This window comes from Natator depressus, chromosome 4 (assembly GCF_965152275.1).
Source record: "Natator depressus isolate rNatDep1 chromosome 4, rNatDep2.hap1, whole genome shotgun sequence".
In the NCBI taxonomy this organism is placed as follows: Eukaryota; Metazoa; Chordata; order Testudines; family Cheloniidae; genus Natator; species Natator depressus.
The window spans coordinates 122,332,405-122,348,810 of NC_134237.1; the positions used below are offsets into that span (position 1 = coordinate 122,332,405).

At 44.5% G+C, this 16,406-nt stretch overlaps 1 protein-coding gene across 1 annotated transcript in view; it reads left to right on the forward strand.

Annotated features, from left to right (window-relative positions):
• The window catches only part of POLN (DNA polymerase nu), a 204,122-nt gene that overhangs the window by 44,546 nt on the left and 143,170 nt on the right, over positions 1 to 16,406 (forward strand). The window contains exons 8-9 of the mRNA XM_074952070.1: positions 9,136 to 9,293; positions 16,088 to 16,156. Coding sequence (XP_074808171.1) covers positions 9,136 to 9,293; positions 16,088 to 16,156 — 227 coding nt within the window. The remainder of the gene's footprint in view (positions 1 to 9,135; positions 9,294 to 16,087; positions 16,157 to 16,406) is intronic.

Here is a 16,406-nt window from a genome sequence, read left to right on the forward strand (position 1 = left end):
GCAGTTCTTATAATTTTGGAAGTCTCCAGGATTCTTTGAGTAGTGTCCTGACGGGTGCTCCACTGTCGGTGTGTCTGCATCCCTGCACTGCTGATCGGAGAATTTTGGTAATAGTATCCATTCCGTTTGCGCATGCGCTGCTCCTCACCTGGCACAAAACTAGCCAACGTGCCTGGGCGAGTCCTCCTCAGTGCCTTCTCAACCATCCCTGGTTAGAGATGGAGCTGGAGCTGTTCGTTTGCAGATTAACTCTTTCAGAATTGCTATTTTTTATCTTCCCTTGAAGCCTTTTTTCTTTCCCAACTTTATTTGCATTTTATTTTGGCCTTGCCTTAAAAAACAAACAAACAGTCTTCTGCCAACACCCTGGACAAGGGTATGCCCGGCTCCCCAGGCTTCAAAAAGTGCCTCAGTTGAAAGGAATCTATCCCAGTGACTGACAGACGCTCGCAGTGTGTTCACTGCCTGGAAGAGAAACACATTCCATAGAAGTGTTTCTTGTGTCAGCGACTGAAGCCCATATCCAGGAAAGAGAACTGAGACTCAAACTTCTACTCATGGAGTCAGGTCTTCAACCTCTGGAGTCCTGGCAGGAACCCTCACCGCAACCCTCTCCTTTGAAGGGAGGTGAGTCCAGGGAGACACCTGCGAACCACTCACATAAGGCCTCTAAGAAAAGGTTTGCGAGGCCGCATAGTGAGCCCCAATCAAGCCCAAAACAATCAGTATCATTGGTACCAACGGCACCGAAGCCATCTATATCTGGTACCATGGGCATGGTGGTACCAAGTTGACAGAGCAAGTTGGGCTGCCTAAAGACCCAATGGGCACAAGCAAAGAAGCTCCAGTACTGTGGGGGGCATGAAAAACATAGGCGTGTGCAGCACAAAGGTGGACAGTCTCAGCCACAAATTCCCACATGACCACGAGTGGGAAATAGATTCAGTGTTCCTCCATGACATATTCCAACAATGGGGGACACCGACAGTAGACCTATTAGCTACTTACAAGAACAAGAAATGACCACAGTACTGCTTTAGAGTGGGGATCGGACAACGCTCCATGGGAGATGCTCTCCTCCTTTTCTGAGACAAGGGTCTTCTTTACACCTTTCTCCCATTCCTTCTAATACTGAAAGTCCTGTTGAAAGTGAAAAGAGAGAAAACAAACATCATATTGATTTCTCCCACCTGGCCCAGACAGAAATGGTACCCTTACCTGACACAGTTGACACTGTGCACCTATGACTCTTCCAGTCACTCCTTACCTGCTATCCATCCCAACCTGCGGATTCTTTGACTCAAAGCCTGCCTCCTTCATGGTTCCAGCACATAGAGACATCTTGCTCTGAGGTGGTACAGGAGGTGTTATTACACATTAGGAAAGGAGGTACTCATTGTACCTACCTACAAAAGGAAAAGGTTTCAAATCTGGTGTCGGCCCAAAGGTGTCACCCCAAATGCAGCCACCCTACCAGTAGTCCTGGACTACTTGTTGACTCTCAAGAAATCGGGTCTCTCTCTATTAGCTCGCTAAAGATTCACCTAGCAGCAATTGAAACCTTCCACCAGCAGGTAGAAGGGTACTCAGTCTTTTTCTATCCAACTACAAAGAGGTTTCTCAAAGGCATAGCAGACCTCTTTCTCTAACCCAGACTTCCCAGTCCTCAATGGGTCTCAACCTAGTGTTAAAAGGACTGACTAGACCTCCATTTGAACCCATGAACACTTGTTCATTAACTCTCCTTTCAATGAAGACAGCATTCCTGATCACCATTACCTCAGCAAGAAGGATCGGGGAGATAGTGGCTCTAATGGCGCATCCCCTGTTCACTGTGTTCTTCTCTGACAAAGTCACTCTTAGACCACATCCAAAGTTCATTCCCAAGGTGACTTCAACATTTCATATAAATCAGCTTATTTGGCTTCCAACCTTTTATCCCAGACCTCATCAGGATAATAGGGAAGGCATCCTCCATACGCTAGATGTGAGGAGAGCCTTGGCCTTCTGTTTGGACAGAACAAGAGATTTCAGAAAGTCTCTGAGACTCTTCCTCTCCATTGCAGATAGGTTAAAAGGTACAGCGATTTCAGCTCAAAGACTCTTCAAATGGGTCTCGAACTGTATTAAGCTCTGTTACCTGATGCGTAATGTAACACTCCTGTCTTCAATATGCATGCATTCTACGAGATCGGTTTCCTCTTCCATCACCTTCTCCAAGGATATCAGAAAATCTGTATCAGAAATCTGCAGAGCAGCTACCTGAGCATCTTGCACATACCTTTGCAGAACATTATGCCATCCTGGGGGACTCGACTGCAGATGCCAGATTTAGTGCCATGGAGCCAGCATCTATAACAGTCTCGACTCTGAAGCCCCAGTCACTAGTGGTGGGCACTTCTCGGGAGTCACCTACAGTGTAGAACCCGTAGGGACACTACTCAAAAAAGAAGTTACTCACCTTTGTGCAGTAATGATGGTTCATCGAGATGTCTCTCTCTATGGGTGGTCCACGACCCACCCTCTTCCCCTCTGTGGTAGAGAAGGAATCGAGGAGGGTTTGCCTGTGCATGTTGGCTAACCTCCTGGTAGACGAGGAACAGCTCAGGTGGAATGTACAGTGATACCAAAGTTTTCCAATCAGCAGCACAAGGATGCAGACACATCTACAGTGGAGCACCCATAGGGGGACACACCTCAAAGAACCATCATTACTGCACAAGGTGAGTGACTTCTTTCCCTAGGTTCTTTGTTCCCTTTTCCTTTGTTCTTCTATGACTGGAAAATTTATGGATTCATGGAAAACTCTCCTCATATGTTTTAGTCTCTAAGCGTAGGAATCCAGTTAATATGGCTTCTTTAGAGAAAGGATAACCTGTAATTGTGCTTCTTGGAAGATATCTTCTGACCGGATTCTTACTCATCCACCTGTGTCCCCTCACTATTGAGGAGGAGGCAATAATTTTTCAAAAGCTGATTCTTTTTTTCTGATGGACTCCTCCTACCTTATAAATATTCGTTGACTGTTAGTTACACTTAGAATTTAGGGATAACTCCACTTCCTTCTCTTGAAGAAACTACATTAGAGTGATCCAGGGAGTACTGAGGCATTGGTAATTGGTCTCAGAATAGGGCTAAACTACCTGGGCTTCAAAAACCCCAACTCTTTGAGATTTAGGGGGTTCCAACTTTCTTTGCACTAGCGAGTGGAAGTAGAAAAGTAGGAATCTGGTAAAACAATACAGTCAGACAAGTAGTATTACAAGTAAATAATTATCCCTTCACTGTAGAAACTCAACTTTGAACTACTGGTATCACCCAGTTTATTCCTCAAATTTAAATTCTCTACCTTTTAAAAACATCTCTTCCCAGGCACTCAACAAAAGTATGAGTCATAGAGTATTGACTGTAATTTAGATCTTAGTTTTATTGTCATAGGAATGTGTCTTCAAAAAAGATGGGAAAGTGCTACTTTGCAAAACCTTTTTTTTTAGTCTTTTGCTATAATGTAAATAAATTTGAAATATTCTTCTTTGAGTGCTTTCTTATGTCCACTCCGTGTTAGGTGTGTGCACTGTTGCCGGCGATTTTTCCCTCCGTGGTATCCATTGGGCTGGCTCTAGCACCTTCTGTTGCTGCGTGCTTATGCACCGGTAAAAGGGGCACCACCAGCCACAAACATTCTCAGTTCCTTCTTACCGCCCATGACAGTTGCTTGAATGACCCGTCTTGCTTTGGCAAGGCTTCTCCCCAGTAGTTTTTGGACTATAACTCTTAGTTTATCATTGTTTAGAGTATATAGTTATTGTGATTAATGTTAGTGTACATAGTTACTGTAAATATTCCCTATCATCAAGGGACATGCCTCTGTCCCCGGGCTTCAAACCTTGTGCCTCCTGTGGCAAACCTATGCCCATGAGCAATCTGCACTCCAGCTGGTTGAAGTGCTTGGGGGAAACTCATGTGAAGGACAAATGCCAGATCTATTGGGACTTCAGACCCCATACTAAAAAAAGACAGACACATCAGGTTGATGACTATCATCATGGAAGCTCCCCTCACACCTGCCTCAGAGCTGAGCTGCTCTGATTTGGCACCGAGCACTTCGGTGTCAGTGCAAAGTGCTCCTCCAGAACCAAGCTCTTCCTGGTAACGTTTGACATCTCTGGTGCTATGGAAAAAGCACAAAAAATAGCGCCCCATAGAGGGCGCTCACTGTTGCAGAAGAAGGACAAGCGGGGGGTGGGGAGGAGGAGGGAAGGAATCACGGTGAGACCTGTGCCACACTTCCACTCCTGGCTCCGTGATGGCACCATCAACTATGCCCAGAGCATTGAGTCCGGTGTGGTATCCTCCGCTCACACCCGGAAGCCACCGTGGCACCAGCAATCTGACTGTTCCATCAACAGGAATTTACTATCTCTCCCGGTCCCCCTGCCCAACTCTGATGGGATACCTGCCAGCTCTGATTACTGGAAGGAGCAAGGAGCATCGAGCTCCTTCCCGGCACTGGGCCCTCCAGCACTCTCTAGAGGCAAGCTGTCCCTCACCCTGATGTCCCAACCATCTCTAGTCTGCCACAGGTCCCTGGATCCCCGGCATCACATGGAGGCAGAGGCAGGTACCACTGTGCCATGGTCTCTAAGAGAGGACTTCTCTTCCAAGTCTGAAAGGGAACCCTGTGTGTAACCTCAGGGTCACCACCAGTACCCAGTCAACATGCCACTGGACTTTGGTACTGGTCCCCCAGATGGCACCTGGCCAGCAGGTTGCTGACTGATACAGTGGCCTTACAGAACCCCTGGGGCTTTCCCCTCATACCGGGTCTTCCCTTCCATTGCCTCTCCTACTCAGATTTCCAAGAGGCAGGCTTCTGCTTCTTCCCGCCCGGCACCAGACCCCGACTTCTACAGCCAAAAGTTCCTTTACTGAGCCCCTCTCTGCTTCCTCATCATACCCCACTCACAGTGGTTGTTGGTCAGTGAGGACCCAGGGTTCAGAGGTGCATCTGTGTGAGTTCCCTTCCCACCTGGGGAAGAAGGCACCTTGCTCCGCCATCTGAGCACTTGGTCTGGCTGGCCGCCTTGCCGGCCGCCGCTTCTCTCCACGAGCCTCCTCACCAGCTGCTGTTCCTCTCACCAGTCACCGTCTGCTACCTGCCTCTATGCTGTGACCTCTGTAAGTCAGGCTCTTGAGAGTACACCCAACCCTTAGTGACTTTCGGTTCTTAGTGAGCAATTAACATAACAAAAGACTCCTAATGGAGCCTATTTAGCTCTGTCTTTGAACTGTGGGGAGGAACAGGTTAAACCAGACTGGCGACCCTTAGGGAGAGTCCACACCTCCTGGCTGGGACACCTGTCTCCACCCCTCTTACTTTCACAGGTATCTGACATTTGAGCCCTTGGCTTATTGAGGTCCTTTCAGCTGAAGGTGACCCCCTCATTTAGGACAGTTAAGCACAGTTCTTCAAGTACTGTCCCTGTGGGTGCTTCAGGTGTTGGTGCATCCCGGCACTGCTGATCAGAGATTTTTGGTTGCAGTGCCTGGTTGGCACGCGCATGGGCAGTAGCTGTCTCGTGGTGTCATTGGCGCTTCACCTAGCACTCGTGCGGCCCGACCCCCTCAGTTCCTTCTCAACTATCGTCGGCTGCAGACGGCGCTCCAATGGTAGTGTCAGAAAATAACTTACAAGATGCGTTTACTTATCCCCTTTACTCCTACAATAAAGAGAACAACATTGATAACAACATTTCACTGCCCCTGCTTTCAGTACTAAAGTGATTTGTAACCCAACACCAGCCAAAGTTGATCACTTTGAGCAACACAGCTCTATCTGCTGGATATCTAGGCAGAATAGGTGTGTTCATGTAAATACAATTTGCTCCTGAAGTCTCTCCCCTTTTCCAACTAGCTGTTGGGAGAGTTCATTCAGACCTTGCTTATAACTCTACCCACCGATTGTGTTAGCAGCCAATGAGAGAGACAGGCAGGGCCAGCTGAGTGCTACCCCCAAACAAAAAGACGCCAAGAAACTGGGTCTTTTTGGAAGAAAGGATTATTCGATGGGTAGCCTCCAACTACGTATCTCTAACCAGCAACCTTTGCTGAGGAGATACAACTATTATCTGTGGGACTCCTTGGGTAAATTTAAGGACTCCCTGCCTCAAAATTAAAGGCAGCAGGTCATTGCCCTCTTGGAGGGTAAGAATGGGCTGGGACCTCTCTCCAGGCAGCTCTGGATGCAGCCAACTTGGCAGCCAGAATAATGGACTCCATGAGGTGGTGATCTTGACTCCTGTCCTTGGGACTTCCTCACAAAGTCCAACCATCCACGGCCACTCCTTTGAATGTTCCTCGTTATTCTTGGAGCAGATGGACACACGACTTCACAGCCTGAAGGACTCAAGGGCCACCCTCCAGTCTTTAGACCTTTACGCTCCGATGGCTTCCAGGAAGTTATTCAGGCCCCAGCAGCCTCCTCATTCTCAGCATCAGAAGTTATCAACTGTGCCAACCACTCCAGTCCACCTCAACCTCCCAGCCAGGGTCTCAGAGGTACTCTGAGGGGCCCAAGTGGCCCTTTTGAAGGTGTGCCGTCACTGCTTCAGATCCAACTTCCCTTTTATTTTTGGACTGTCTGTCCCATTTCAGCCTAGTGTGGTCCCACACAACCTCGGACCATTGGGTACAAAGTACAGTGACAGTCAGCTATACCCTTCAGTTTTTGTCTACCCTCCCTATCACCCACCATCCCCGTCCCTCTTCAGGGACCCTTCTCATGAGCAATACTTCGTCCAGGAGGTGCAATCCCCCTTACGAATGGGGCCCTGGAGGAGGTTCTGCAAGACGTGAGAGGGAAGGGGTTTTACTCCCAATATTTCCTTATCCCAAAGGCCGGGAGGGGCCTCCAGCCCATTCTGGACCTGTATTGCCTCAACAGATATCTCAAGAAACTGAGCTTCTGCATGGTCTCCCTGGCCTCTATCATTCCCACTCTGGATCCAGGGGACTGGTATGGCACCCTCGACTTAAAGGACACATATTTTCACATTTCTATCTTCCATGGCCACAGAAGATTTCTCAGATTTATTGTGAATCAACACCACTACCAATTCACCACCCTACCGTTCAGCCTCTCTGCATCCCCTTGTGTTTTCATGAAGTATATGGCAGTAGTAGTGGCCTTGCTCAGACGGCGAGGCATCCAGGTCTATCCATAACGCGACGACTGGCTGACCAAGCTTCGGTCAGAGGCTCAAGTACAGAACAGCATCAGCACTGTCCAAGCCACCTGCAGAGCACTGGGTCTGCTGATAAACAAAAGCCAACTCTTGTCCCAGTTCAGAGAATAGAATTTATTAGGGCAGTGCTTGACTTGACCTAAGCCATGGCCTTCCTGCCGGAGACCCGATTCCAGACCATATCGGACCTGATGTCCGATGTCATGGTCCACCCAATTACGACAGCTCGGGTTTGCCTCAAGTTACTGGGGCACATGGCTGCAAATACTTACATGGTTCAACATGCAAGATTGTGCCTCAGACCCCTCCAGATGTGGCTAGCTTCAATGTTCTCCCCGAGCAGACAACACTTGGATTCAGTGCTAACAATTCCTCCCCTGGTCCTTGCCTCCCTGGACTGGTGGAAAGAGTCAAGATCAGAAGTGATGGGGGGTGCCCTTTGTTCCCCCACAAACCGTCAGTGTCTTTGGTCTCAGATGTGTCAGACCTAGAGTGCGGAGCCCACCTCAACAACTTCAGGACTCGGTCTTTGGTCCCAAGAACTCTCCCTGCACATAAATGTAAGGGAGTTCAGGGCGATTCACTTAGTATGCCAAATGTTCCTTCCTCAGATCTCAGGCGAGGTGGTGCAAGTCCTGACAAACAATACTGCAGCCATGTTCTATATCAACAAGCAGGGAGGGGCTCAGTCCTTGACCCTGTGTGGACATGAGCCAGCACCCACAAAGAAAAATTAGCAGGTGCTTAGCACCCACTGGCCGCCAAGCTACCCTCCCACCTCCCCACTCCTGCCCATTGGCAGCCCTCACTGATTAGCTCCTTCCCCTTCCTCCCAGTGTCTCCTGAACACTGTGGAACAACTGTTCAGCAGCATGCAGGAGGCGCTGGAAGGGAGGGGGAGGAGTGAGGATGGGGCACACTCATGGGAGTGGGTGGGAAGAGGCCGGACGGGGTGGAGCAGGGGCAGGGCCTGGAGCTGAGTTGGGGTTGAGTACCCTGGGGTAAATTAGAAGCTGGCGCCTGTGGTCTGAAATCAAGGCCCTTATGTTGGAACTACTTTACACAGTGTTCTTCAAGGACAAGGTCCAACTGTACTCCCACCCGGCCTTCCTGCAAAAGGTGGTGCACAATTCCATAGCAACCAGGCCAACTCTTCGTAGCGATAGAAGAAAGGAGAGGGCTACCTGTGTCAACCCAGAGGATCTCGTCCTAGATAACTGCCTGTATTCAGGCTTGCTACAAGCAGGCAAATGTCCTGCCTTCAGCCATCTTAACTGCTCACTCCACAAAAGCTCGGACTTTGTCAGCAGCATTCCTCATACAGGTCCCAGTCCAGGACATGAGCAAGGCCACAACCTGGTCATCAGTACATACCTTCACATCTCACTATGCCATCACTCAACAGGCCAGAGACGATGCCAGATTAGAGAGTGATGTTGCAGTCAACATGTCCATGAATTCTGAGCCTATCTCCTGGGGTACTACTTGTGAGTCACCTAACGTGGAATGGACATGAGCAAGCACTTGAAGAAGAAGAAAAGGTTACTAACCTTTTGTAACTGTTGTTCTTTGAGATGTGTTGTTCATGTCCATTCCATGACTCTCCCTCCTACCCATCTGTTGGAGTAAACCAGCAAGAAAGAACTGAGAGGTTGTGTGGGTGGCGGGGTATCTTGTACCAGCGCATAAGCGCGCGGCAGCAAAGGGCACTAGTTGGCCCGACAGATACCACTGAGGGAAAAATCTCTGGCAATGGTGCATGCTGTGTGCACACATCTAATGTGGAATGGATGTGAGCAACACATCTCGAAGAACAACAGTTACTAAAGGTCAGTAACCGTTTTTTATTAAATCAGCAATGAATGATTAAAATAGTTTTTTATTTTTGTAGTGGCTGATTGTGTTGTGTTAGATCCAAGGATTGCTGCATGGCTGATAAACCCCAGTGACACTGTCCCCTCTTTTGAATATTTGATACATAAGCATTTTGAAAAGCCTGTCTCAGAAAGAACAGTGAATATGAATGCAGATTCCTTGAGAAATACATTGGTAAGTAGTTTTTAGAGACTCATAGTCAGATAAACCAAACAGTGAAATAGTAAAGATATTTAGATACTTTGTAAGGTACAGTAGAGAAAAATATACCAGAAAAATACATGCAGGATTTTCTTCTGAGAGCGAAGGGTTATCTTGGTTAGCAATATATGCCAGATAATTGGTATAGAAGAATCAGGGCTTGTTGTATTCTGTGGGCCAATGGAATCAAATTCCCTATGAGTAGCTCCTAAATCCTGCAGAACAAACCCTAAATTCCATGGCAACATTAATTAATGTTATCAACATGAAATCTCCTTTGTTCTCTTCCTCCCACTCCTTGGCTGCAAGCTGGACTGCAACTCTCACTCCCAGCATCTCCAATGCCCTGCTGCCTCGTTGCATGGAATAGTACAGGGTGCATGCATCATAATCTAATTAATTCTCCTTTGTGAGGTAAATTGAAAAGAGAGATGCATTTGCAGGCAGAGTGCTGGTAGGGTGAGAAAATACAAAATGTTGAGCACTTGGCTGCAGCAAAATGGTGAATTCCATGCCAGAAATGCTGAATTTCATGGCATCTTGGGAAAATGTCAAATTACATAGCCATGGGATCATGGGGAACTTTATGTACAACTACACAACATGCACACAGAAAATCTGTGAATTTGTCACAGTCAGTATGATAGAAATTTTGTTTAGTTGCTGCTCTGATGACTAGGAGATTGCTGAGCAATGTTTGGTTGCCGAGTTGCTGGCATTTGTTGTGAATTCTCACTTAACAGAGTGAGAAGGCTGTCATCTTCCACTCTGGAAGAAATATATGGCATGAGGCAATGGTAATTGCCATTCCAAAGCGTGAAAAGCCCCCTGATGAAGCGGGAAGCTATAGGCCAATTTCTCTACTATGTACGACCTATAAACTTCTTGAACATATCCCCCTCAAAAAAAACGCCCTTTTGCTGAGCCAATTATCTCTGTCGAACAGGCAGGCTTCTGGCCAAAACTTAGTTGTTGTGACCAAGTTCTGGCACTCACAACTCACATTGAGGCTGGCTATCAAAAAACCCCCTAAAGACTGGTGCAGTATTTGTTGTCCTGTCATCTGCGTATGATACTGTATGGATTAAGGGCCTGATGCTGAAACTTGCTAAAATTATACCTTGCTACCAAACACTTCACCTGCTGTGGACCATGCTGAGTAACAGATGCCTGCGGATGTACCTGGGTAATAAGACCAGCTCACCTCGTAACATAGACAAAGGGCTACCATAAGGCTCTGTACTTGCACCAACCCTTTTTTATATATACATAAATGAGATACCTCCAACTAAATCACGAAAATTTGGATATGCAGATGATCTTGCCATGACGATCCAAGGTAGCTGCAAAGATCAAAATGAGAGCCAACATAATCCTGAAATTAGCAGGTACAACCTGGAGTGCATCAGCATCAGTGTTGTGAATATCTGCAGTAGCACTTGTATATTCAGTAACTGAATATTGTGCACCAGTATGGATCAGATGCAGCCGCACATGACTTGTGGAAACACAGCTAAATACTGTGATGCGGTGCATCACGGGAACCCTTAAGTCGACTCCAACACCGTGGCTACCTGTTCTAACATTGCTCCCTCCTGGCTTGGAAAGTAGATTGGGCTAAACAAGACTTAAAAAATAAGCACCGTGTGCCAGATCCCATGCAGAAGGTTCCTGGGTTTGACCTTCCACGCTCATCTTGGTCAATTCTGAACTGAATTTGTACCAACCATGGTAGATGCAGATATCTAATGAACAAATGGAAAATCAAGGACTCCCCAGTGTGTGTGTGTGTGGTTCCCCACGACAGACCATCAGACATATCACTACCTACTACCCAATTTATAAATATGAAGGAGGCATTACTGCAATAAATTCTGCTATTACTGATGTAGTCATTTGACTCGATCAACTTCAGGTGAAATTGTAGTTGCTGTTCTACACTAGTCATATGAAAGAAGAAGAATAGAAATGTTTTGTCTATTTAATGAAGCTTTTTAAAAAAATAGAATTCTTAATTGTTAGCCCTGCTGAAATAGAAATGTTCCACAGAAATCATCATTCTGCTGGCAAAACTTTTTCATGAACAATGTTATGTAGCCAAGGGTTTGGGGTCATATTTTTGGCCACAACAGTGTAGTCTGAGCAAAAATTTGAGACCCAGTTTGGAGAGACAAGGCTTCATAGGATGTGTTATTTATTCTGGGAGTTTAGAGAGTTAGGGAGAACTATTCAGATCTCAATCTGTGTCCAGTAGTCTAAATGAAGTGTTATTTTTGATATCACTAAAACAGTCTTGTCTCTTGTATACCCTATAAGAATGCTTTAAAAAATTCCAAAACATCTAGCTTATCTGAGGAATTTTATTGACTGATGCTGTAGAAATCCTTCACTGAAATTAGGTTTCGGAGTAGCAGCCGTGTTAGTCTGTATTCACAAAAAGAAAAGGAGTACTTGTGGCACCTTAGAGACTAACAAATTTATTTGAGCATAAGCTTTCATGAGCTACAGCTCACTTCATCGGATGCATTCAGTGGAAAATACAGTGGGGAGATTTATGTACACAGAGAACATGAAACAATGGGTGTTACCATACACACTGTAAGGAGAGTGATCACTTTCTCCTTACAGTGTGTATAACAACACCCATTGTTTCATGTTCTCTGGGTATATAAATCTCCCCACTGTATTTTCCACTGAATGCATCCGATGAAGTGAGCTGTAGCTTACGAAAGCTTATGCTCAGATAAATTCGTTAGTCTCTAAGGTGCCACAAGTCCTCCTTTTCTTTTCACTGAAATTAGTGGAACATTTAGATTGAACGTACAGTAATAGACATGTCTTGAAGTTCTTATTAGGTATCCTAAAACACTCATGTTTAAAAAGTGTATTTTTGTACTGCAAGGTGCATGCAATACTCAGACATAATGGGAGTTTTCCTCTACTTCCTCCCATTTATTGTGTAGCTGTCTTGTTGCCTTCTGGGGGTTTCCACCTTCTGGCTACTACGTTACTTACTCTTCTTTGTCTTCTGTGCCAATCCCCTCCCTTGCTTGTGACTGCCTCTGTACTACATCATTCTATGTGAACCACAGCTGCATTTCACTCTCCATCCCATGGCGCATACAGAAGGGAATGAAGTGGTGTAGCGTAAGCAAAGGGAGGAATGAAATAATCAAGTAGTGTGTCATAGGAGGAAAAAGTGGGCAGGTTAGTAAAAGACAGAGGAATGCAGCAAGTAGACGAGAGAACATCCAGGAAGAAGAAGGGCAATAAGAAATTGGGGGAGTATGGTGAGTTAATAATATGGAGAGAACACTGGGCATGGGAATGGGATGTACAGAATGAGAATATCATTTTAAGAAAGAGAGCGGAGTATAAGAAAAGAGGAGAGGTAATTGAAAATGGAAAATACTCCCAGGAAGCGGGAAAGAGAAATGGGCAAGAGATTCTACTCTTTCCACAAAAAAGAAAAATGTTCAAATTTTAGTGAAAAATATATATATAGAGAAGACAGAGTAGAGCCAAGCAAGAGAAGGAAATAAGAAATTAAAAAAATTAAAAAGGTAAATGAGATAAGTACATCTTGTTGCATTTCCCACACGTCTCTTATTTTGGTGGTTAGGAGGAGGAAGTGATAATTGTTAATTTTACCCTACCCTACCTAATTTTATTTAACCTTAACTTTAGTCTAGTCAAGCAGTCAACAGAAGAGAAACATTTTACAACCAACTAGATTAACTGAGAAGAGTTTTCATAAATTCCATGCCAGAGTGGCAAGTAATTTTCTCCTTTTCACCCAAGACCACTCACACAGCCTCTCAAAATTTAAAGCTCTGCAATGTAATCTGATGATCAGCACTATTGGGTTTAATGGAAATGAACTGTATAGACTGCCTAATTAAAAATACTGGACACTTCTGCAAGAGATGAGGTGACAACAGTTACCTTGAACTAGTTTTCATGATTAAAAACTTTGTTTTTGAAGGCTCATTCACAGAATGAAGATCTTCATTTTAAGGAGGAAACATCAGTTTAGTTAAATAAATAAATAAATAAATAAAATAAAGGATGATGCTGTAGAAGAGATGAAAGACACTGAGTCTGTCTGTACACTTGGAGCTAGGAGTGTGATTCCCAGCTCATGTAAACATACTCATGCTAGCTCTGCCTCAAGCTAATGTGCTAAAAATAATAGTGTAGACACAGTAGCATGGGCAGTGTTGAGTGCTTGCATGGGCTAGCCTCCTTGAATATGTACCAACCAGTTCCAGGTATATTTGTACTTGGGGAGGCTAGCCAATGCAGAAACTACAGAACCCAAACCACCAAAAAAGAAAACCAACCTTCTCTTGGTGGCCTCTGACTCAGATGATGAAAATGAACGTGCATCAGTCTGCACTGCTTTGGATTGTTATTGAGCAGAACCCATTATCAGCATGGAAGCATGTCCTCTGGAATAGTGGCCGAAGCATGAAGGACATATGAATGCTTAGCATACCTGGCACATAAATACCTTGCAATGCTGGCTACAACAGTGCCATGTGAATGCCTGTTCTCACTTTCAGGTGACATTGTAAATAAGAGGTAGTATTATCGCCCATAAATGTAAACAAACTTGTTTGTTTTAGCGATTGGCTGAACAGGAAGTAGGACTGAGTGGATTGCTAGGTTCTAAAGTTTTACATTGCTTTATTTTTGAGTGCAGTTATGTAAAAAAGATTCTACATTTGTAAGTGGCACTTGCATGATAGAGATTGCACTACAGTACTTGTATGAGGTAAATTGAAAAATACTATTTTATCTTCTTTACAGTTCAAATATTTGTAATAATAATATAAAGTGAGCACTGTACATTTCATATTCAAAGTTGTAATGGAAATCAATATGATTGCATGGCTATTGAGAGGGAAGCATAAGCAGTCATTTTATCCTCCAAGATGGTCAGCACTCTGCTGGTCTCCTGACAGACTTTATCACTAAAGGCCTACTCTTCCACATGGGTATGGTTAAACTCCTGGAGATAAACAGAAATCCCAAATACCCTGGAATTCCAGCTATTCTGGATTTTCTTCAGGACAGTATAGACAAGGGACTACAGTTATGCCTTTGTTTTTTATCTATCAAAACATGCTTCTTGGTCACTATTATGTTAGCTTGACAAGTCTGAGTTGGCAGCTCTATCCATACAGCAACACACTGTTCCATGATGACAAGTTGGTTCTAAGGACTCCAGAATCTTTCTTACCAAAGGTGAGATTTCTCTTTCCATACCACACAGGAAGAGATCCTCCCATTATTCTGTCCAAAGCCCCAGCATCCTACAGAAAAGCTGTGGCATATTCTGGATGTATGTAAAGCACTTAAGAACTACTTCAAGTGCAATGAATTGATGAGAAGATCAAGCTCCTTGTTTGTATTCTTTCACCCAAAGTGCCAAAGCCTTTTGGCATTCTACCAATCACTGGCCAGATGGATGAAGTTATGTGTAATGGAGACACATGGCATCAAGTTCACCTATTCCTGAAGACTTCTGAGATCTCTACCAATATCATCTAGCAGAAAGGATGTATGCCTCAACTGAGGAAATCTGAAGGTCTCCAATCTGGTCTTCTGTCAACAGCTTTATCAAACATTGTAAGATGGATTTTCTATCCCCTGCAGAGGCCTCTTTTGGAATGAAGGTTCTGCATGTGGTGATACGAAAATAACTTGCCATGTACTTTCAAACAGAGTTCTCTATTTCAGTCTGTTTTTTTGGTCCTTTCTTTCTTATAATTCATTACTCGTTACTTCCTAAGCATCGTATAATTGAGATGCCAGGCTACAGAATGTCGTGGCTTACCTGGTGATCTCCTTTTTGCTAGCAGCATCTCCCACAATTCTACCCGTCCCTGATGAGATTCCAGTAGCCAAAGGACAACATTTATTTTATGTCTACAATTTGTGGGCCAGATAGCCTACTGTACGTAGTTCACTGACTGGCACTATTGTTACTAATCATATTGTAAGAGTTTCTACACAGCTTTGGAATGATTCTTCTGGTGTGCAGCTGGAGAAGGGAACATAGCCAGCATGAGCTATGCTGCAACTCTGAACTGCCTTCATTTTTTCAGAGAGGAGGGGAACAGCCCAGAGTCACAGAATTGTGGCAGATACTGCTAGCAGAATGGAAATGATCAGGTAAGAAACTTTCCATTGTGTAGACATGATGGTAGAACTTTTGAAAAGGGACTGCTCAGTGCAACAAAGATAAGTCTATTCGCAGGACTTAAGGCTGGGGACTTGCTGTATATCTAACTGTATCGCAACAGAGTGGGGAGAACACTTCCATGGACTAAAACAGGAAGTAAGGCACAGGGGAGGAGCATGGCTCCATCCCATAATGCTCTCGATAACCCAGTTAACCCTATCATGATCACTTTGCTACAAGAACTTTAACTTTAGTATCAAAAGCCCAATGTTACAATATTATCTCTTAAAAGTAAGTACACCTCTTCAATATTCATGCTCAGATTGTGTTCCCAGGTGCGGTATGTAAAATAAGGAATACATTAAGTTCCAAATATTCCAGATCATACTTCCCCAGGAGCTCTTGAAATGTGATTTATCAGTGGCCTAAGAATATTACTAGATATGCAAGAGTTAGCATCAGTAGGTGCACAAGGAAAAATGCTTTCATGTTGGTTAGTCACTTAGTATTGAAGTAATAATCTTACCAGTTTTATATTAGTAATTGAGTATTCTTGATTTATTTATTTTTAAATCAGCACCAGAACTTGGTTCTAAACTTGAAGATACTTTACAGCATAATGATCGATCTGGCTGATGAATTACAGGTAAGATTTTCATAGCAAAATATACCAAAAAATTGTACCTACATAGTGATATGGTGAATGAAAAAAACATTTGTGATTTACCTTTAATTAAAAGTAAAGTCACAGTCTATATATGGAAAAAGACAAGAAGGCCTCATATGTTAAATATTATTAGACACTGAATCCACAAGTGGTGCTGTTTTCAGTAACAGAGGCACTCCCATGATTTAGGGCCATGTGTGCTAAGTGGGGTTCACACAGATTTTGAAGC